The sequence below is a fragment of the Cervus canadensis genome, chromosome 8 (genome assembly GCF_019320065.1).
Source record: "Cervus canadensis isolate Bull #8, Minnesota chromosome 8, ASM1932006v1, whole genome shotgun sequence".
In the NCBI taxonomy this organism is placed as follows: domain Eukaryota; kingdom Metazoa; phylum Chordata; class Mammalia; order Artiodactyla; family Cervidae; genus Cervus; species Cervus canadensis.
In genome coordinates this window covers 70,646,902-70,669,663 of record NC_057393.1, presented here as the reverse complement: position 1 = coordinate 70,669,663, position 22,762 = coordinate 70,646,902, and the positions used below count along the sequence as shown (strand labels likewise).

The window sequence follows — 22,762 nt, the reverse complement described above, 5'->3', positions numbered from 1 at the left end:
TTTTTATGATTTCTTTCCTTCTACTAACCCTGGTGTTCTTTATTTCTTCTTTTTCTAGTTGCTTTAGGTGTAGAGTTAGGTTATTTATTTGATTTTTTTCTTATTTCTTGAGGTAAGCTTGTATTGCTATGAACCTTCCCCTTAGCACTACTTTTACTGAATCCCATAGGTTTTGGGTTGTTGTGTTTTCATTTTCCTTTGTTTCTGTGCAAATTTTGATTTCTTTTTTTTTTTTAATTTCTTCTAGATTTGTTGGTTATTCAGAAGCATGCTGTTTACCCTCCATATTTTTGTATTTTCATTATTTTTTTCCCTGTAGTTGAGATCTAATCTTATTGCATTGTGATCAGAAAAGACACCTAGAATGATTTCAATTTTTTTTTTAAGTTAGCAAGACTAGATTTATGGCCCAGGATGTGATCTATCTTGAAGGTTCTGTGTGCACTTGAGAAAAAGGTGAAACTCATTGTTTTGGCATGAAATGTTCTATAGATATCAATTAAGTCTAACTGGTCCATTGTATCATTTAAAATTTGTGTTTCCTTGCTAATTTTCTGTTTAGTTGATCTTTCCATAAGTGTGAGTGGCATTTTAAAGTTTCCCACTATTATTGTGTTACTGTTAATTTCCCCTTTCATACTTGTTAGCATTTGCCTCACATATTGTGGTGCTCCTGTGTTGGCTGCATATATATCTATAATTGTTATATCTTCTTCTTGGATTGATCCTTTGATCATTATGTAGTGTCCTTCTTTGTCTCTTTACACAGCCTTTATTTTAAAGTCTATTTTATCTGATATGAGTATTGCGACTCCTGCTTTCTTTTGGTCTACACTTGTGTGAAATATCTTTTTCCAGCCTTTCAATTTCAGTCTGTATGTGTCCCTTGTTTTCAGGTGGGTCTCTTGAAGACAGCATATAGGCCTCTTGTTTTTGTATCCATTCAACCAGTCTTTATCTTTTGGTTGGGGCATTCAACCCATTTACATTTAAGGTAATTATTGATAAGTATGATCCCATTGCCATTTACTTTGTTGTTTTGGGTTCGAGTTTATGCACCTTTTCTGTGATTCCTGTCTAGAGAAGATCCTTTAGCATTTGTTGAAGAGCTGGTTTGGTGGTGCTGAATTCTCTCAGCTTTTGCTTGCCTGTAAAGCTTTTGATTTCTCCTTCATATTTGAATGAGATCCTTGCTGGGTACAGTAATCTGGGTTGTAGGTTTTCTCTTTCATCACTTTAAGTATGTCCTGCCTTTCCCTTCTGGCCTGAAGAGTTTCTATTGAAAGATCAGATGTTAGCCTTACGGGAATCCCCTTGTGTGTTATTTGTTGTTTTTCCCTTGCTGCTTTTAATATTTCTTCTTTGTGTTTGATCTTCATTGATTTGATTAATATGTGTCTTGGGGTGTTTCACCTTGGGTTTATCCTGTTTGGGACTCTCTGGGTTTCTTGGACTTGAGTGGCTATTTCCTCCCCCATTTTAGGGAAGTTTTCAACCATTATCTCCTCAAGTATTCTCTCATGGACTTTCTTTTTGTCTTCTTCTTCTAGGACTCCTATGATTCAAATGTTGGGGCATTTGACATTGTCCCAGAGGCCTCTGAGGTTTTCCTCATTTCTTTTAATTCTCTCATTTTTTCCCCCTCTCTGCTTCATTTATTTCCACCATTCTATCTTCCACCTCACATATCTTATCTTCTCCCTCAGTTATTCTACTGTTGGTTCCCTCCAGAATGCTTTTGATCTCAATTATTGCATTATTCATACCAGAGAAGGCAATGGCACCCGACTCCGGTACTCTTACCTGGAGAACCCCATGGACGGAGGAGCCTGGTAGGCTGCAGTCCATGGGGTCGCTAAGAGTCGGACACAACTAAGCGACTTCACTTTTCACTTTCACTATTGCATTATTCAACATTGATTGACTCTTTTTTATTTCTTCTAGGTCCTTGTTAAACATTTCTTGCATCTTCTCAATCCTAGTCTCCAGACTATTTATCTGTAACTCCATTTTGTTTTCAAGATTTTGGATCATTTTTACTATCATTTTTCTGAATTCTTTTTCAGGTAGACTCCCTATCTCCTCCTCTTTTGTTTGGTTTGGTGGGCATTTATTATGTCCCTTTCCCTGCTGAGTATTTCTCTGCCTTTTCATCTTATTTATATTGCTGTGTTTGGGGTGGCCTTTCTGTATGCTGGAAGTTTGTGGTTCCTCCTTATTGTGGAGGTTCCTCTCTGTGGGTGGGGTTGGACAAGTGGCTTGCCAAGGTTCCTGGTTAGGGAAGCTTGCATCAGTGTTCTGGTGGGTGGAGCTGGATCTGTTCTCTCTGGAGTGCAATGAAGTGTCCAATAGTGAGTTTTGAGGTGTCTATGGGTTTGCTGTGACTTTTGACCACCTGTATTTTAATGCTTAGGGTTATGTTCCTGCATTTTTGGAGAATAGCTTGGTATGCCTTTCTCTGAAACTTGTTGGCTTTTGGGTGTAGCTTGGTTTCAGTGTAGGTATGGAGGCTTTTGGATGAGCTCTTTTTGATTAATGTTCCCTGGAGTCAGGAGTTTCCTGGTGTCCTCAAGTTTTGGATTTAAGCCTCGTGCCTCTGGTTTTCAGTCCTATTCTTACAGTAGCCTCAAGACTTCCCTATCCATACTGCACTGATGATAAAATTTCTAGGTTAATGGAGAAAAGATTCTCCACAGTGAGGGGCACCCAAAGAGGTTCACAGAGTTACATGGAGAAGAGATGAGGGAGGACGGTGATAGAGGTAACCAGGAAAAGAGGGGGAATCAAAAGGGGAGTGAGCAATCTAGCCAGTAATCAGTTCCCTATATGCTCTCCACAGTCTGGAACACCCAGAGAGGTTCACAGAGTTACATAGAGAAGAGAAGAGGAAGGAAGGAGATAGAGGTGACCAGGAGGAGAAGAAGGGGAGTCAAAAGGAGAGAGACAGATCTAGTCAGTAATCAGTTCCCTATGTGTTCTCCATAGCCAAGAATACCCAAAGAGATTCAGAGAGTTGGGTAAAGAGAAGGGGGAGGGAAGAGATAGAGGTGACCTGGGGGAGAAAAAGCAGAGTCAAAAGGGGGAGAGGGCAATCAAGTCAGTAATCACACTCCTAAGTAAAAATGGGTACTGAATATTGGATTCTTAAAGGTACAAAATTGATAACAAATACCAAAAAGCAAAGATTAAAAATCTAGAGTAGAGGTTAGACTCTCAAAAATACAATATTTTTTTAAAAAATCACAAAAATTATAAAAAATTTATATGAAATTTGCTTTAAAAATAGGGTCTTTTTTTGGCAAGGTAATAGGTTATAAAAATGAAAATTAAAGGAGTAATAAAGAATGTAGAAATTTTTAAAATTTAAAAATTATAATAGTAAAATATATCTAGGAATTTCTCTGGAGCTGCAGTGTGGGGTCAGTTCAGTTTCAGATAGTTCCTTGTTCCAGCTTATACTTCTTCTCAAGGTCTATTGTCCCCTTCCAGTGTAGTCGGTGCTTACTTCAGGGTTTTAATCTGTTGCACCTGTCATTTCCAAAGTGGTTCCCTCTTCTTTGTTTATCTTGGTTTCCTCTGTTTGCAAGGCTCTTCAGTGCCTAATTTCCACCCTGACACAAGGGGGTGGAAGTGGTCACTTATTTAGGCTCACTTGTTCAGTCGTGCTGTGGGGAGGGAGGAACACTGCAAAAAAGTATCACTGGCGTGTGTGGGGAGTGCTCACAGTGTCTCAGCCACACTGGGTTTGTCCCCGCTCACGGCATGTGTGATTTCCCGGTCTACACTGCTCAGGCTCCAGGTTGCTCTGCAGGGGAACTGTCTAAAGTGGGCCCTGGGTTGTATGCACTTTCCAGGTCTAAATCGCTCAGGTTAAGATTCTTGGCTACTCCACAAAGGCACAGACTGTGTTGGGCCTGAGTTTTGTGCCCTTCCCAGGTCCGAGCAGCTCAGACAACCAGATGTTTGGTGAGCGCACTCTCCCCAGGTGGATGGTGTGTCTTATCACCTCCCCGGTCCCAGACGCTCAGTTTCCTGGGTGCACAGTGGGAGTGCCATCACAGGGGTGCCGTGTGTCTCCTCCAGGGAGCTGGTCTCTGGCTGCAACCCTCCTGGCAGATGTCAACCATCCAAGATCCCAGGAAGACTTAGTTAGTATCTATGAGCCTGCTCATAATTTGGTAGAGGATGTTGTCTCTGGGGTAGTGATTGCCCCTCATGTTTCAGCTCTGGCTGTCCCCCACCTGCCTTTCTGCCTCCAGTGGTGGATGGGTGGGTCTACAGCCAGCTAGCTCTCCTCTGGTATTCGCTCAGTCCTTTGTTCTATGAGTGGGCCTGGCAGTGCCTTGGATTAGAGCTTTTCATGGGAAAGTTCTCTCTCTCTCTCTTTTATTTCTCCCCTCTCTTTCTCTCTCTCTGGCTATCCCACAGTTCGGGTTACTATCTCATGTTAGCTTCCTCAGATTGCCCTCAGGGTATTCAGGCCCAGTCCTTATCCTAAGCAATGCTGCCGGCACCTACCTGTTCAGCCTCCACTGGCTGGTGGTGGATGGAGTGTCTGGGTTACTTCTCTGCTGGGAATTGCTGTTAGGCACATAATCTGTGTGGTTTCTTTTTTTTTCCCCCTCCTGGTTTTGTTGCCCTCTGAGATTCCAAAACTCCCCAAAGACCCACCAGTGAGAGGGTTTCCTGGTGTTTGAAAAACCTCTCCTCCTTCATGACTCCCTCCGTGGGACGGGTCTCCATCCATAACTCTTTTGTCTCTCTTTTTATCTTTTATATTTTGTCCTACCTCCTTTTGAAGACAATGGACTGCCTTTCTGGGTGCCTGGTGTCCTCCGCCAGCATTCAGAAGTTGTTTTGTGGAATTTGCTCAGCGTTCAAATGATCTTTTGATGAATTTGTGGGGGGAGAAAGTGGTCTCCCCATCCTATTCCTCTGCCATCTTCAATGCTATGATTTTAGAAGGCATTAATCTGCTCTATTACAAAGAATGTCTAGTACAGAGTAACTTAAAATGAATAAAGTCAAAGTTCCCATCTCTTTAGATTTCAAACAAAATGATACAATTTGGTATAGTATTACAGTATTTGAACAATAATATGATAGGATTACAGGCCTGTTAATACTTTGTCATTGTTGTTGTTAGAAAAAAAAAAAAGAAACCACTGAATGGTCCATTTTTCTACTTTTCACAAGATTTCATAGATACATGTCTGTTTATCTTGCCACTATCTTGGTTATAGAATCACATTCACATCATAAACTCTAAGGCACATCATCTCTGAAAGATACTTAGATTTAAAGTGGTGTCATAATATCTCATTTAATAAACTACCAGGCATAGGGCATTCTTTTTATGCTTATTTTTAAAATTTTCTAAGCCACCTGAAAGAAATGGGTTTGGAAACAAGCTGCTGTTTGGGTGATATGGGGGGAAGCACTTTCATTGTCCCAGTATAGATAATGACCAACCATGTTGGTAAAATTAATTTCCCTTCTCTGGGTCCTTTCACTCCCTTGTTGATGCTATTCACCTCCTCCCCCCCACCACTCCCACTTCCATTTGCTCACAAACTCCAAAGCCCTTTTTGTGCTGAGAAATCTGCCAGTATGAGAATCTAACTGCGAGGCAGAATCTGTCTCCATAAAAGCTCAGAGGCCAGTACTTGCCCCTCTCTTCCTTGCTGATCACCAAGGTGTTGGCATTTTATTTAAACTCTGCTCATATGATGTGTCTGCTCAGGAAGTTGATTCAGGGACAGTGAAGCAAAAGCAGGCATTAGCTCTGGATTTATTCCAGTGGTTGAAGTATCTAGAATATGGTGGCAAATGAAAGTACCATCTGTGGGGTGCAGTGTCATCATGATATGATGCCAATAATGGCATTAGATGTTCACTGAGGTCTTGGAATGGCAGCTCAAGCAAAGGTTCTTTGGGAATGACCAACTGGTTCCTAAATGCAGCAACCCTTGCAGTCTGTCTGTTTGCTTAATCTCTAGCCTTTGTGTGCTTGTATGTTTGTTTATAGTTAGAGTCTGTTGTTTGCAGTCTGGAACTGAAACTGAGACTTCATTCCTAAACTGCTTACATGTAAGTTATTTTACTTCCTATCTATTCCTGACACATTAAGGCCCATAAAATAAATCTGAGTTCATTTTTTTACAGAGTATGTGAAAACAGGATCAGAAAGAAAAGTGTGATCTAATTCTCTTACTAGATAATATCTTATTTGCCTGGAGATCATGCATCTGTAGCTGATAATAGGAGTTCTAGGGTTTAAGAAGATACAAAATCTTTGCATGGTGAATATCCACACAGCAGGTCCAGATTCTTCACTTCCTCTCCCAATAACTACTTCCCTTTAACCCATACCAATTCACCTCCTCTATTTATAATATATCCTGCATTTAGTATCAGCTTCACAGTTTCCTATTTTACATTTTCCGGATTTGGGAATGTGTCAGCCCCTCTTAATGATTTTTGGAAATCTACCCTTAAGTCCCCTACATCGTTTCCTTCCTTGACAATAAAATTTCTTCCAATGTGTCAGAATGTATTATTTTTATTAATAAGGATGTTACTAACAGTGACACTTTAGGTTATGCCACGTACCTTTCTTAATATCTAACTGTATCAAAAAGGTCAAACTAGCCTTTGCATTACCCAGTACACATAAGAGATTTCAGTTTTGATGGCACTTTTTTTTTTGACAAGTTTATATTTCCAATAACTTAAAATGGCAAGATAAGGAAGTACCCTCAGCCTCTTCCACTAGACCTGGGTTCTATTCAAAGTCAAGTCTCTTTGGACAGAAAATAGGTTTTTCATTCAGAAGCTCTAGAGCATGCTTTCTTCAATTCACAATCTTAATTCAAAATCCTGCAGCAACAGAAGCACTTGTAAGGCCAGGGATCTCACTCTTCTTTAAAGAGGCTAAACTGTGGTTTAACTTCTGATGTTGGCATCACCAACAAGAAGACACTGGTTACCAAGATTGGCCAAGTGATCTGCAGACAGAAGTGGCTTATTAATGTTCTCTGACTAACTGTGTTAAAGGGTGTCAGATTAGGGCTGAAGTCAAAAGTAAGAAAGTGCATAATTCAGAGACCTGTCTCAGACTGCTACTGTGGGAAGGACTTTGTGAGCAAATGTTTCTGAATTTGAAGGCCCAGCAGCTACCCTTTACAGGGATTTGCTGGAACTACTAGTGAAATTAGGTTCAGTGGGATCATTCAACAGATGCAGTTCAAGGATGGTTTTGGTAAGTAATTAAGTACACAAAAGTCATGATCCCTTGTTCAAAAGCATGCTCAAGAACCTTTTAAGAATCTGACCCTGAGTTCTCTGAAAAGACCTAATATCTGACTCTGGACAGTAATCAATCACTCCCCTGATCTTTTCTCTGTCCCGGCCTTTAACAAAGTCCAGTGCTTTTGAGTTTTGTTTTTTCTCACAAATTGAGATAACTTGTTCCCTTGCTTAACTGTAGTAGAATGTATCACCATATATCATCTTGTAGTGAATTTTAAATTTCAAATTGGGAGAATTACTTGGGTGCTTTTATATTTCCAATAGGGAAATACAAAAATAAATAGTGTGGTACCTTTAAGGATGTTACAATCTAGTGGGAGCAACTTGTATGTTAATGGCTGATTATGATACAAGGCAACATGAAATAAGCATTAACTAGAGGACAGGCTCATCCATGGTAACACAGATAATGGAGCAATTAATTCTAACTGAAAGGGAATGAGAAGCTCCTGTGCAAAGGTGGTGGCATTTGAGAAAGTTACACAGAATAATTATAAGTTTTGAGGGACGACAGAGAAGAAAAAAGTGTTTCACTCCTAGAACAGAATTAGCACAAGCATATAGGTTCAATTCAAGAGATTTTTGGTTCTGTTTTGTTTTAATCTAACACCTGCAAGACACTATATAGTAGGCTATGGGAGAGATGCATACAGAAATGACACAAGTTTTCTTTTCTCCTATAGTTTAACTTCTGTTTAGAGAGAAAAGTCATTTCTATATGAATACATTTGAAGAGTTCATAACATATAGCTGACTGGAACAATGTAACTGAGTGGCAAGTCCTTTAAAATCTACAGCACATGAGACCAAGACCAGCACTTTTTTCAGAGGAAGTAAAGAAAGATTTCTAGGGGATATGGAGGTATGAGCTGTTTCATAAAAGGAGGATAAAATTTAACATGATAAATAAGGGGTATGGGTATTCAAAATTACAGGTATGGCATGAACAAGATCTAAAGGCAGAAATAATCCTGGCATGCCCATGTGATTGTGAAAGCACCAGTCTAGAGTACAAGGTGGTTTTGGCCCAATTTAGGAAGAGAAAAAATAGAAATTCATGTTCAAGTAAATTCATTGCCTGAAAAATTCAGGCAGACAAATTAAGTGAGCAAAGCAGTCTGAGCATATTATGAAAGATAGTAAAGGATACTCTGGCTCCGGTTCAACCAAAAGAAAGACACCACTAGGTTCTAGCCATTATCTAGAGCCATTATCATTCCTATAGTAAACTCTGCTCTAATGTTGCTAGACCCTCCCATTTGTTACAATGTGTCATTAAATTGAAACTATATATGTATAAATTAGAAATGTATAACTATATATATTCATAAGTAATTTTATACATAAATATAAAAAATAAATTTTAGAAATGTATTTGTTATATATTATATAATATATTTATTATTATATATAAATTATATTTATTTTATATGTTATAAATAAATATACATATAAATTAGAAATACATACATAGTAGTAGTGGTGGTGGTTTAGTCACTAAATTGTATCGAACTTTTGAGAGCCCAGGGACTGTAGCCCTCCAGGCTCCTCTGTCCATGGGACTTCCCAGGCAAGAATACTGGAGTGGGCTGCCATTTCCTTCTCCAGGGGATCTTCCTGACCCAGGGATCGTTCCCGCCTCTCTTGCACTGGCAGGTGGTCTCCTGTATTTCAGGTAGACTCTCTGCCAATGGGGCTACCAGGGAGGACATGTGCATATAAATATATATATGTGTGTGTGTGTATGAATTAGAATGTATATATAAATTAGAATATATATAAATAAATTAGAAAACAATTCTTAAGATAAAACAAAATTTTGTTGGTCAAAACCTACTTAGACACATAAGACTTCCCTGGGTCACATCTAATATGTGGCCCATTGATTTTTTAATTAATTAATTTATTTATTTATTTATTTTTTTGCCCATTGATTTTTAAACTCTGCTGAACTATAAAGGGTAAGGACGGCTGGAACTAAAGCTTTTGCATTATATCTGATGGCCATTTAAGGTTACAGAACATAGATGCAACATAAGGAAAGTAGCATGTTTTAACTAGGCACCAACAATGCCAGTGATTTGTATATGAAATCTATTAAAGGAAAGGGGATTGATAAGAATTCCTGACTGCTATTAAAGTTTTTAAAATGTTTTTCTAGATAAATTCATCTTTGAAGTCTATCTGTTGTTTATCCTGGTAACAAGAAAAATTTACAACAAAAATTTGGAGATATTTATTGGATCTGAATTCAACTATCTCATTTGCCTTTAAGAAGAAAAACTGCAGCTATAAGACTCTTCTCCATGCTAACAGGGAAAGGATTCAAGTTGGGCCTGAAGGAGTGCTTGATAAGTGACCCTTTATTTGCCAGCACCACTAGGTGCCAACATTGGATGCCACCATGATGTCTTGGTCAGGTTCATTTGCGTGCCTGTTGTGTCTTAGTCCACGAGCCTGGCTGACTTTGAAGCCAGGTGGGGTTTGAGTGTTTGCAATAGATGCTTTGGGTCTAGTCAGTTTTTGAATTGATAGTTCATAAGTCACTCAAAAAAATATTATGTTAATTCACGCTTGGTTTAGGTTTTTTCCCAACCTAGTGTGAAAGAGTTGAAATTGATGTTAAAAATGTAACTTCTAAGCTTTCACACTGCAATCCAGTGACTTGTTATTTAACAAAAAAGCTCATATTTTCTCTCTCCTCTCAGGAATTCCTGACAGGTAGAGGATCTTAGTAACAGGGCAGAATTGGGTAGAATAAAATATTTCTCTTGGAGATTACAATATTCCACCTCTGTCTGAATGAAATGTAGCCTCCAGATGTTGCCTGTGTTACACTGAAAACCAGCTGCTAGATTTTAAGAGCAATGCAAATTCCTGAAATGTAACAGGGCTTCCTAATGCTGAGAAAACACTTAGAAGAGTATCAAATCTTGAAAATGTGCTAATGAGCCACAAAGTCTGATTAAAGCAAAGGTGCAATGTTCCAAAAACATGTTTTGTGATTTAGTTAAGTATGGCTTAGGTTTCATCATAGATGTGAGTACTTTAAATGCAGAGTGTGCAAAGATAAGAAAGTCTCAGTAATAAAAACAATTCACAATAGCTCCTTATTAAGTTATTTTCAGAAAAAAAGTGTTAAGATCTGAGAACTGTATAAAAAAGGAAAGAAAGAGAAAAGCAGGCCACATATGCAGACCATTCACTCACTAAAATATGAACTATTAAGGCTTCATAACATAAAACATGACATTTCAAATTACTTAATTTGATGATTATTTATAAATAATAAGCCCAAGTTATGAGCAGATGTGAACAAAGATGAACATCTTCTGTTACTTAATTGCGGAGGATAGAATAGTTGGAAGTATTTTTCATAGACAATATCCCTCTGGGAGAGAAAATCCTCACATATTTCAGCTTTAGTTAAGATCAAACTGATCTAATTAGCATTTTCAACGAATTTATTGCTCAGAATTCCCTTTAGTGAGGCATGCTTTTGATAAATTTCAAGGAATGCTGTTTGCAGAAAAGTTTGGAATTAGACATATAAAACCAAAATGAGAAGCTTTTTAAGATAAGCCAAAAATTATCTAGAAAACTAAAATGACAAAATTGGAAGGTCATAAACTATATTCTTATGTTAATAAGAAGATATAACTTACACAGAATAACTCAGGATTATTTTATATTTATTGTATTTGGGACACAGGACATAATTTACCTGGAGAATATTTCAATTAAAGTTACACACAACTAATTAGAGAAAAAAGAATTTCTCGCTCTTCTGAGTGAGTGATAATGCTGCTATATTGGTTAGTTATCTTGTAAGATCATTATAAATCATAGAGGTATTGAAAAAATTATAATTAAATGTGTAAATAACTTTGTTTCATTTTTCTTTTCTGATTTCAGATGATAAAAATTCATTATGAATGAGTGTTCCCACAACACATTTCACACTGTGGACACTTCAGAATTTCACTTCCACTTCTTTGCATATGCAGAGATGGACTCCACACTATGGAGAATGAAACTATAAATTTAGTACCTCAGACAGGCATTATGAATATAAGAATGTGTTCACAACACATTACCAATATGATTACAAAACAGAAGCAAGATGTAGACACAATCTTGGTAGACTTTACCTAATTAATTTCCTATACAACAGTTTTCACTTGACTGAAAAGGGAACCACTGATGCATTACTCTTTTTACTTACAATTCTATTCCCAGAAGGTAGAAAAAAAAAAAAAAAACATATAATGCTGTACTTGATTTTGACCAATGAGAAAGAACCAATTAAATTTAATTTTAGGGAAGAGATGCTGAACTACTCTAACACAATTATATCCTTAAGCACACCTCATTGATAAAGCAACTACCGTGTACCCTATTTGTGACACTAGGGACTTTTGAGGAATTAGTATTAGAAATATCATTATCAAGGGTTGCAAATACACCTCCTTCCTCTTTCCTTAGTATATCTTAAGCGTTTCATTGCTTTAGAAATATTTTTAAAGACATAATGAGGAAACTATCCATCAAGATTCATTAATAATTTCTGTATCAACATGCTAGAAAAAGAGCAACGCTAATCATCAGTTTCCTACAGGCTTTACTAAGCTTACCTTGTGGTACAGTTCTTCAGAACTACCCCCAGTGAAGGTTAAGAAAGCTTATGTTTGTTAAATAATTTCAAGGAGCAGCTTACTCTCTACCCAAATCACCCATCTTCATTCCTTCTACTGTTTTCACAAAATAAGTATGTACATTCAAATTTAATATATCCTATATTTAACATGAAGAACAATTCTCTAGGGAGAACCAATGATTTAAGTAAAGAATTTCAAATATTTTAGGAATCATGGGTCCATGATCACCTCATGCTATGAAGTAATTAATAAAAAAAAAATCAACCTGAGGTTTTCACAGATCCTAAGGAATTTTTTGCAAGTAAAACTACTGCCATAATGACATAAAAATAGTTGGTTGTCCTCATTTAAATTGCATCCATTGTTTCTGAATTCATATGAATTCAAATGCTTCTTTGAATTTTCTGCAAGTTTCTTAACAGTGCTAAAATAAGACTGCCATTTAATGTGTGATTCAGAAACTAAGCATTTACTTGTTGATTTCAGAAAATATTAACTTGGGTGCCACAACCAAAACAAAATCTTGGATCCATATTTCTTAAGTAATCAAAGATTATGTGAAAGAACAAAGTGGTGGTGTTTTGCAGAGACTGGGAAATAAGGCAGAAAGCATTTCTCTGGAGACATAGGACACGTTTGCTCTGCTTAAGTAAACAAAAACCTGGGGCATCAATTGTACAGCTAAAAGAGGACTTGGAAACTATAACATACTTATCACATCTGGCCTAATTATATGTCCTAATAGCTCTAACATTAATAAACATTCATACATGGCTAAAGGCTGTGAGTAATTTATAGAATGCATATATTTATAAAAAGTTTTTTTTTCTCTGATGAATATATTTACTCCCCAGAGGTAAATTTAAAATCACATGACCACAGGATTTAAGCACCTATCAGATAACAGCAATCTATTTCCAAGCAAACCACACAGACTGAGATTTTCTTTCCATATGGAAGAATATTTGGTAGCAATGTACATGCAAATATTGGGAAGAGAGCCACTGTTATTAAGGGCAGAGACTTACCAGTGCTTGTCAGAAAGTTCACATTTCTCATCACACCTTCCGTGTAAGCCCCTGGCTCATAACTGTCCATTTCACCTGTGACAATGTGAGCAACTCTTGCTGCCCGTCCTCTGATAGCACCTGCAGCTCGGTCTAGATTATCAGCGTCCTGGTCTCTCAAGGCTATGATACATTTGTTGACATCTTCTAAGATATGGCTCTCTGTAAGTAAACAGATCAAATTAGTTTAGTGGGTTTGTTTCATTTTGTTTTTTTAACCACACAAATCTAGCATACTGTGTGTGCGTGCGTGCTATGTCACTTCAATTTTGTCCAACTCTGTTTGACGCTATGGACTGTAGCCCGCCAGGCTCCTCTGTCCATGGGATTCTCCAGGCAAGAATACTAGAGTGGGTTGCCATGCCCTCCTCCAGGGGATCTTCCCGACCCAGGAATTGAACCTGTGTCTCTTAAGTCTCCTGCACTGACAGGAGTGTTCCTTCCCACTAGCACCACTACTGTAATTCATGTTAATTTCTGGTTGCACACAAGGTACACATTGGGAATGAAGGGCATTGACAACTGAGAAGAAAAAATACAGACAATTCTGCTTATTCCTTTTTTAAAAAGCACAACTCGTAAAATAAAAACTTTGCATTTTTATCATCAATTCTTATAGATTGTATCTGATTTTAGATTCTGATTCCAATAGATTAGATTTTAGATTTGAATGGTTTATAAATGGAAATTAAGGGAAGATTCTATATTAAAACAAAATAAAATATATAATGATGGAACAGAATTCTAATTAAAGCAACATTATGCAGATTATCAAACTATACTAAACATAGAGAAAGATAAAACTACAGCATTCCATTCAACTACTATTCATTGATGTAAGCTATTTAATACAACTATAGAAAACTTATAAATTAGGAAATGATGAAAACTGTGAAATATATAAATTTTATATTGTAAAGCAGCAACCTCACTACAACTGTGAAAAGACTCATATATAAAAAGGGCTTTATGAAGATTGATTGACTTGAAGAAAATGAATCCCAGAGAAACTTGCTCACTCTAAAGAGTAGCTCCAGACTTCTTTCCCTCCTTCCTTTTTTGCATGATTAGTGCATGAAGACAGCAGAGAGTTATTAGTATAGTACAACAATGTGATTTTCTTTCTCCTATAAAATGATTAATGCTCCCAGACAAAACTAATGAGTGGAGCTGAGTAAACATGTGGGATATCAACAAGCATGGGCAATGATATTTCTAAGAAATTAAAAGGATATTAAAATAATGGTTTCTGTCTTTATTAAATGAATCCCCACCCAAAATATTTTAAGCCTCTATTACTTTAAAACATGCACAGAAAACAACTACAACAAAAAAGGCCTCAGTAATTCCATAACATATTGTTAACTTTCTCACTTTCTCTCTCCTCTTTGGACTTGCCGATTTTCTGCAGATAGGCTACACAAGACAGACATTCATAAGGCTATTTCTTTGCAGAGTCACACCTTCCTCCTATTGTGCAAAGCATAAAATCCCAACTATCAAAGAATATGGTCCCCAGTGAACTTCTAAGACTTGATGTCTACTAATCCTCTGCAGGCCTCTTAGGCTTCAGTTATATTTATTTTATAATTTTCCACACCTGCCATAATTTTTCAAGCCTCTGTGCCAGTGAGCATACCAGAACCTTGACCAAGACGGCTCTTTTGGGTTTCTAGACCCAACTTCACTTGGGTCTATATACGTGTTTGTGTATGTACGCTTTTCCACACCAACTAGCAACTCTCTGTACACCAACTGGGTGATCTGGAATTCAACTCAATTTCAACACTATCTACCTGGAGATGTGTTCTTTCCAGGTGGCTCAGACAGTAAAGGATCTGTCTGCAAAGCAGGAGACCCAGGTTCAATCCCTTGGTCCAGAAGATGCCCTGGAGAAGGGAATGACAACCCACTCCAATATTCTTGCCTGGAGAATTCCATGGACAGAGGAGCCTGGCATACAGGAGTGCTACAGCCCAGGGAGTCACAAAGAGTCAGACACAACTGAGCTACTAACACAAACACACACACACACACACACACACACACACACATCTGGAGATAGCATCAGATTCCACAGGTTAAGGGTTTGGTCTCACAAGACTACCACTGTACACCCCTACTACAGACAACAATCATAAGTTTTACCTCTGCTTCTGACTAACTGCTACAAACTAAAGGTTCCCATGACCCCGTCCTCAGACTTCAGACACCCATCCAAGTTGAGGTTGCTACATGTATTTCTGACTAATTGACTATAAATCAGAGGTTCCCACAACCTCCTTTTCAGGCATGATTAATTTACTAGAGTAGCTGAAAAAACTCAGAGAAACATTTCACTGACTAGATGTAGCTTTTATAACTCAGGAATGGCCAGATGGAAGAGAAACAGAGAGGAAGGATAGGGAGAGACAGAGTTTCCATGCCCTCTCCAGGAACATCACTTTCCCCAGGTCTCCATGGGTTCACCAACCTGGACGCTCTCTAAACCCCATCATTTGGGGATTTTATGGAGGCTCTATTTCATAGGCTTGATTAATTAAATCATTGGCCATTGGAAATCAATTCAGCCTCCAGCTGCTCTTCCCTCCCCAGAAGTAAAGAGGAGGAACTGAAACCCTCTACTCACTTGGTGGGTTGCCCTGTCATTCAGCCTCTATCCTTGGGGGGTCGTTCCTCAAAATCACTTCATTAACATAACTAAAGACACCTTTATTGCTCTTATCACTTACTGCATTCCAAGGGTTTTAGGACCTTTGTGCCAGAAATAGGAAAATACCAAATCAGTCAGTTCAGTCTCTCAGTCCTGTCCAAATCTTTGTGACCCCATGGACTACAGTAGGCCAGGCCTCCCTGTCCATCACCAACTCATATCTATTGAGTCGGTGATGCCCCCAACCATCTCATCCTCTGTTGTCCCCTTTTCCTCCTGACTTCAATCTTTCCCAGAATCAGGGTCTTTCCCAATGAGTTGGTTCTTCACATCAGGTGGCCAAAATATTGGAGTTTCAGATCCAGCATCAGTCTTCCAATGAATATTCAGGACTGATTTCCTTTAGGATGGACTGGTTGGACCACCTTGCTGTTCAAAGGACTCTGAAGAGTCTTCACCGGCACCAAAAGCATCAGTTCTCCGGTGCTCAGGTTTTTATACAGTCCACTCACATCCATACTTGACTACTGGAAAAACCATAGCTTTGACTAAATGGACCTTTGTCGGAAAAGTAATGTCTCTTCTTTTTAATATGCTGTCTAGGTTGGTCATAACTTTTCCTAAAGGAGTGAGGTCCTTTATTTCATGGCTGCAGTCACCATCTGCAGTGATTTTGGAGCCCCAAACAATAAAGTCACTGTTTCCCCATCTATTTGCTGTGAAGTGATGGGACCAGATGCCATGATCTTAGTTTTCTGAATGTTGAGTTTTAAGCCAACTTTTTCACTCTATTCTTTAACTTGTATCAAGAGGCTATTTAGTTCTTCACTTTCTGCCATAAGGGTAGTGTCATCTGCATATCTGAAGTTATTAATATTTCTCTCAGCAATCTTGATTTCAGCTTGCACTTCATCCAGCCTGGCATTTCACATGATGTTCTCTTCATATAAGTTAAATAAGCAGGGTGACAATATACAGCCTTGATGTACTCCATTCCCGATTTGACCAGTCTGTTGTTCCATGTCCAGTTCTGTTGCTTCTTGACCTGGATACAGATTTCTAGGAGGAAGGTAGGTGGTCTGGTATTCCCATCTCTTAAAGAATTTTCCACAGAATGTTGTGATTCACACAGTCAAAGGCTTTGGCAGAGTCAATAAAGCAGAAATAGATGTTTTTCTGGAACTCTCTTGCTTTTTCGATGATCCAGAGGATGTTGGCAATTTGATCTCTGGTCCCTCTGCCTTTACACAATGCAGCTTGAACATCTGGAAGTTCACGGTTCACGTACTATTGAAGCCTGGCTTGGAGAAATTTGAGCATTACTTTGCTAGCGTGTGAGATGCATGCAATTGTGCAGTAGTTTGAGCATCTTTGGGATTCCCTTTCTTTGGGATTGGAATGAAAACTTAACTTTTCCAGTCCTGTGGCCACTGCTGAGATTTCTAGATTTGCTGGCATATTGAGTACAGCACTTTAACAACATCATCTTTTAGGATTTGAAATAGCTCAACTGGAATTCCATCATCTCCACTAGCCTTGTTCCTAGTGATGCTTCCTAAGGCACACTTGATTTCGCATTCCAGGATGTCTGTCTCTAGGTGAGTGATCACACCATCATGATTATCTGGGTCATGAAGATATTTTCTGTGTAGTTCTTCTGTGTATTTTTTCCACCTGTTCCTAACAACTTTTGCTTCTGTTAGGTCCATATCATTTCTGTCCTTTATTGTGCCCATCTCTGCATAAAAAGTTCCCTTGTTATTTCTAAATCTTGAAGAGATCTCTAGTCTTTCCCATTCTATTGTTTTCCTCTATTTCTTTGCATTGATCACTGAGGAAGTCTTTCTTATCTCTCCTTGCTATTCTTTGGAACTCTGCATTCAAATGGGTATATCTTCCCTTTCCTTCTTTGCCTTTTGCTTCTCTTCTTTTCATAGTTGTTTGCAAAGCCTCCTCAGACAGCCACTTGTCTTTTTGCATTTCTTTTCCTTGGGGATGGTCTTGATCACTCCCTCCTGTACAATGTCATGAACCTCTGTCCATAGTTCATCAGGCATTCTATCAGATCTAGTCCCTTAAATCTATTTCTCAGTTCCACTGTATAGTCATAAGGGATTTGATTTAGGTCATACCTGATTTGTCTAGTGGTTTTCCCTACTTTCCTCAATTTAAGTCTGACTTTGGCAGAGTTAAGGAGTTCATGATCTGAGCCACAGTCAGATCCCGATCTTGCTTTTGTTGACTGTATAGAGCTTCTCCATCTTTGGCTGCAAAGAATACGATCAATCTGATTTCAGTGTTGACCATCTGGTGATGCCCATGTGTAGAGTCTTCTCTTGTGTTATTGGAAGAGGGTGTTTGTTATGACCTGTGCCTTCTTTTGGCACAACGCTATTAGCCTTTGCCCTGCTTTATTCTGTACTCCAAGGGGAAATTTGCCCATTACTCCAGGTATTTATTCGCTTCCTACTTTTATATTCCAGTCCCCTATAATGAAGAGGACATTTTTTTTGGGTGTTAGTTCTAGAAGATCTTGTAGGTCTTCATAGAACCATTCAACTTCAGGTTTTCAGCATTATTGGTCAGGGCATAGACTTGGGTTACTGTGATATTGAATGGCTTGCATTGGAAATGAACAGAGGTCATTCTGTCGTTTTTAAGATTGCATCCAAGTACTGCATTTCGGACTGTTGTTGACTATGATGGATACTCCATTTCTTCTAAGGGGTTCTTGTCCACAGTAGTAGATATAATGATCATGTGAGTTAAATTCACCCATTCCTGTCCATTTTAGTTAGCTGATTCCTAACATGTTAATGTTCACTCTTGCCATCTCCTGTTTGATCTCTTCCAATTTGCCTTGATTCATGGATCTAACGTTCCAGGTTCCTATGCAATATTGCCAATAAAGTCCTATGATGGACTTTACTTCCATCACCAGTCACACCCACAGCTGGGTCTTTTTTTTTTTTTTTTTTTTTTCTGCTTTGGCTCCGTCCCTTCATTCTTTCTGAAGTTATTTCTCCACTGATCTCCAGTAGCATATTGGGCACCTACTGACCTGGGGAGTTCATCTCTCAGTGTCCTGTTCTTTTGCTCTTTCCTACTGTTCATGGGATTCCCAAGGCAAGAATATTGAAGTGGCGTGCCAATCCCTTCTCCAGTGGACCACGTTTTGTCAGAACTCTCCACCATGACCAGGCCGTCTTGGGTGGCCCTACACAGCATGACTCATAGTTTCATTGAGTTAGACAAGGCTGTGGTCCATGTGATCAGATTGGTTAGTTTTCTATGATTGTGGTTTTCAGTATGTCTACCCTCTGATAGAGAAGGATAAGAGGCTTATGGAAGCTTCCTGATGGGAGAGACTGACTGATACGTACTTCTTATTCCAAATCATAATATCACAATTGCCAATCCCCTCTGGCCTGCTTGCTCATAATATTCTTTTAAAACACTAGTTAAATGCCCTGCCTCAGGACAGGCAAATTCAGTTCCATGATGTTTGGGTTTCACATAAAATAGTTTACATGTTTTCATTAGAGTTTCTTTCTGTGTTTTAATGATGTACAAATGAAACTATTTCTCCAGTAGACTGGCAAATAAATACAAGTGCAGGAATTTTATCTTATTCCTTGAGGTATCTAGCCCTTGGCACAGTACAGGGCATCTGTCAGGATAATGTCTATTGAATGAATGAATGAATTCTTCTTATAAGATGCACCTGGGGATAGTAAATTATTTTGTCTAAATCCTAAATTATGGGTTATAAACATTGTTAGACACATTTCTGTAGCCTTAAATTTAGTCAATTTAACCAATATTAAGGGCAGTAAGTTCATTTGAATAAAAAAGATTAAGTACTGAAAACCTTCATTATAAATTCACTGGAGTTTTAACCTAATTTGTAGCATTCAGTTATGAATGTGTCATTAAGGCTTATAATAAATCCAGGCACAGTCCCATCTCAACAGAAAGCACATGTGTATCATCACCATCATGTTTCCCCTGGAACTGAAGTACAAGTATAAATGTGGAAGGAATAATAATTACCAGTTTTTAAGAAATCCACAGATGCACCCTTTAATGACACATTAAGAAACTGTTACTTTTCAAGTATGCTGGTAAGATTTAAAAAAATAAAAAGCAAACAACATATATGTACTCAATAAATGTTTAATCTGTATTCACTATGGTTGCTTAATTTTAGATTGCAGAGCTGTTTTTGCTCAGTTCTATGAAAGTGAAAAGATATTTAGGAAAGAAAAAACATTGCTCATTCTTAGAAGATTAATGATCTAATAAACTCAGTAATTTCTGTTTAATTAAAGGTGATATCATAGCTGTCATGAACTATTTTTTTCTATGATTTTGCACAGGAAAAATGCACAAAGGATATTCACTAACAATGATTAAATGTTCACTTTTTCTATAAAACAAGGCAATATATACTTACAAATTATTTTATTACTTTAAGCAGAGAATAAAAAATATAGTGAATTTTTCTGATTCTTTTTTTCTTGGCCTTATAGAAGTTTGTGTGGTTATTGCTTTAGATTGAGCAACACAGTCAAAAGCCGTGGTGTTAATTATGGTGAAGAATTATAGAGGTAGAGTCAGATATGAAAATAAAAACCTTACATGAAAATATAAATGTAAAATAAGGGAAATAAATGACAAGAGGCATGTAACAGAGTTTCTCTGAAGCAGTTATATTGAGAACATTGGAGACGATGACTAAATGATCTTTTGAATTACTAATATTAAATATAGCACAGAAACATTAAGAAAGGTTTTTGCAAGATTTCCATTATTGTGACACTTTACCATTATGCTGAATGTTTCACAAAATGCCAGCAACAATTATTTGCCTGAAATGCTAAACATAGAGTGCCAGAAAAAGAAAAAAAAAGAATGGGCACCTCCCACATACACAATAACTAAACATTAAGCTAATTTCTTAAAAACAATTATTTCTTTACTAGTCATATTTCAGGTGAATTTAAGTAATTAAAAAGGCCTTCATGATAGCTGAATGCTTTAGGTCTAGCTTTATAACCCCACATCTCTAGCAAGGAAATAAAACACCAAATACGCTGTAAAAAACTTTCTACTGATATGTCTTAAGTCTTTGCTGTTGGAATGAGTTTACTCTTTTGTTGTTGTTGTTTAGTCTTTAGTTGTTTACTCTTTAGTTGTTGTTGTTGTTGTTTAGTCATTTAGCCATGTCCGACTTTTGTGACCCCATGGACTGAAGCCCTCCAGGCTCCTCTGTCCATGGGATTTTCCAGGCAAGAATATTGGAGTGGCCTGCCATTTATTTCTTCAGAGGATCTTCACCTCCCAGGGATCCAATGTATATCTCCTGCATTAGCAGGCAGATACTTTACCACTAAACCACCAGGGAAGCTCTTTAGACATATGAAAATCATTAGGAATTCCACTTCCAAATTTACTTTTTTCTCAATTACAGGCATACCTGAACTCAACAATTATGTAATTTTTACAATGAAGTTTAAAGGAAAGAAAATGTTATTATAAAACAAGTATATTCAGCAACTGTTGACCCTTGAACAATATTGGGGTTAACTGGTATATAACTTGTAGCTGAGTCCCCATATCCCCAGTTCCTCTGCAGATTCGACAAGCCCCAGACGGTGTAGTACTGTGATGTTTACTATTGAAAATTATCCTTGTGTAAGTGGACCTGTGCAGTTCAAACCCATGTTTTTCAAAGGTCAACTGTATTATACATTTTGAAGGATTGGTTGAAAATATGTCTTAATCGCTTCAGGGTGTCAGCTTAACATTTGATTTGGGGTGAGTGATGAAATGTCCTAGTATTACTGAAAATCCTGAAGCACATTATTTTAAGAGCATAGAATTGCTGAACTACTAGCAATTTCTATTGCTCATTTTATAGCTATTCTGAGATGCAAAGGGTGATTTCTGTTTTGCTGGAAAACAGTAATAAACAGGGCAATAAAGGAACTGATCTTAGATGACAAGTTATTTCATTTGTTGCAGACTTCTCTGGGTGATTCCATCTCTAGTCACTGCAGCAAGTATAGCCACAATAAAATTTTGAAATACATATAAATGCTTTCTATGATTTTTAATTCTTCAGTTTTCTACAAAGATAGAACTTGCCTCAGGGAGAGTAGAAACAAACAAAATCCAGTGAGAAGTTAATTTATTGACTTTTAACCTCTAAAGCAGAATTGTATAAATCCATAGTCCAAAGAACAGACCTAAAGTGGAAGCACATTTCTTTTGCAAAAGCCATACTTAGTTGAGGGGTTGTTGTTCAGTTGCTCAGTCGTGTCTGACTCTTTACAGCCCCATGGACTGCAGCACACCAAGTTTCCCTGTCCTTCACCACCTCCCAGAGCTTGCTCAAACTCATGTCCATTGAGAGGTAAAAGTTGCTTTCTTTTAATTCCCAAAGCTGGGCTTTGAATAGATCAATGGCAAAACCTAAAGAGGTAGAGTGTCTTTGCTATAATCCATTGAATGGGGAATAATATACCACCAACTGTTTCTTCCCCTGATAAATGCATATGTAAAACAAAATTCTGAGAAGAAGAGAGAAAAGAATATTTTAATAAAGAGAAAACTTTTATTCTAAAGAGACTGTGTTTTAAGCCAAAAGAGGTTAGAATTCTATTATTGGCAAGATAAAGATTAGCAGCCCATTGTACATGAGCTCAGAGATTTAACTAATTTTAATTACAAGAAAATAAGTTTCCATATTTGCACACTTGGATCTATACCTGTAAATTTAAAATTCGTTACATAGGCAACTACACAATAATTTTATTTTCTGTTTTAACAAAACACATGAAGCTAAAAAGCCAATGGAAAACACCAGCATATGTTAAATTGCTGTTTGTGTATCTACCTAAAGGTGGCCAAAATATCTTTTTAGTAAGATTTGATCTTGAAAATTGTTCTCCAAATTAACTAATATCCTACATAAAGATTTAGGCAAGTGCTATTTTGAGAATAAAGAACATGTATGTAGCTAAATGCAAAACCTTTTGAAATTTTGCATCCCTTTTCTACATCCTTAA

The 22,762-nt window shown here is 37.6% G+C and overlaps 1 protein-coding gene across 4 annotated transcripts in view; it reads right to left on the bottom strand.

Moving 5' to 3' along the window:
- The window catches only part of CTNNA3 (catenin alpha 3), a 1,829,362-nt gene that overhangs the window by 485,078 nt on the left and 1,321,522 nt on the right, over positions 1–22,762 (bottom strand). For all 4 annotated transcript variants that reach the window (XM_043476813.1, XM_043476816.1, XM_043476814.1 and 1 more), the window contains one exon: positions 12,998–13,198. In XM_043476813.1, coding sequence (XP_043332748.1) covers positions 12,998–13,198 — 201 coding nt within the window. The remainder of the gene's footprint in view (positions 1–12,997; positions 13,199–22,762) is intronic.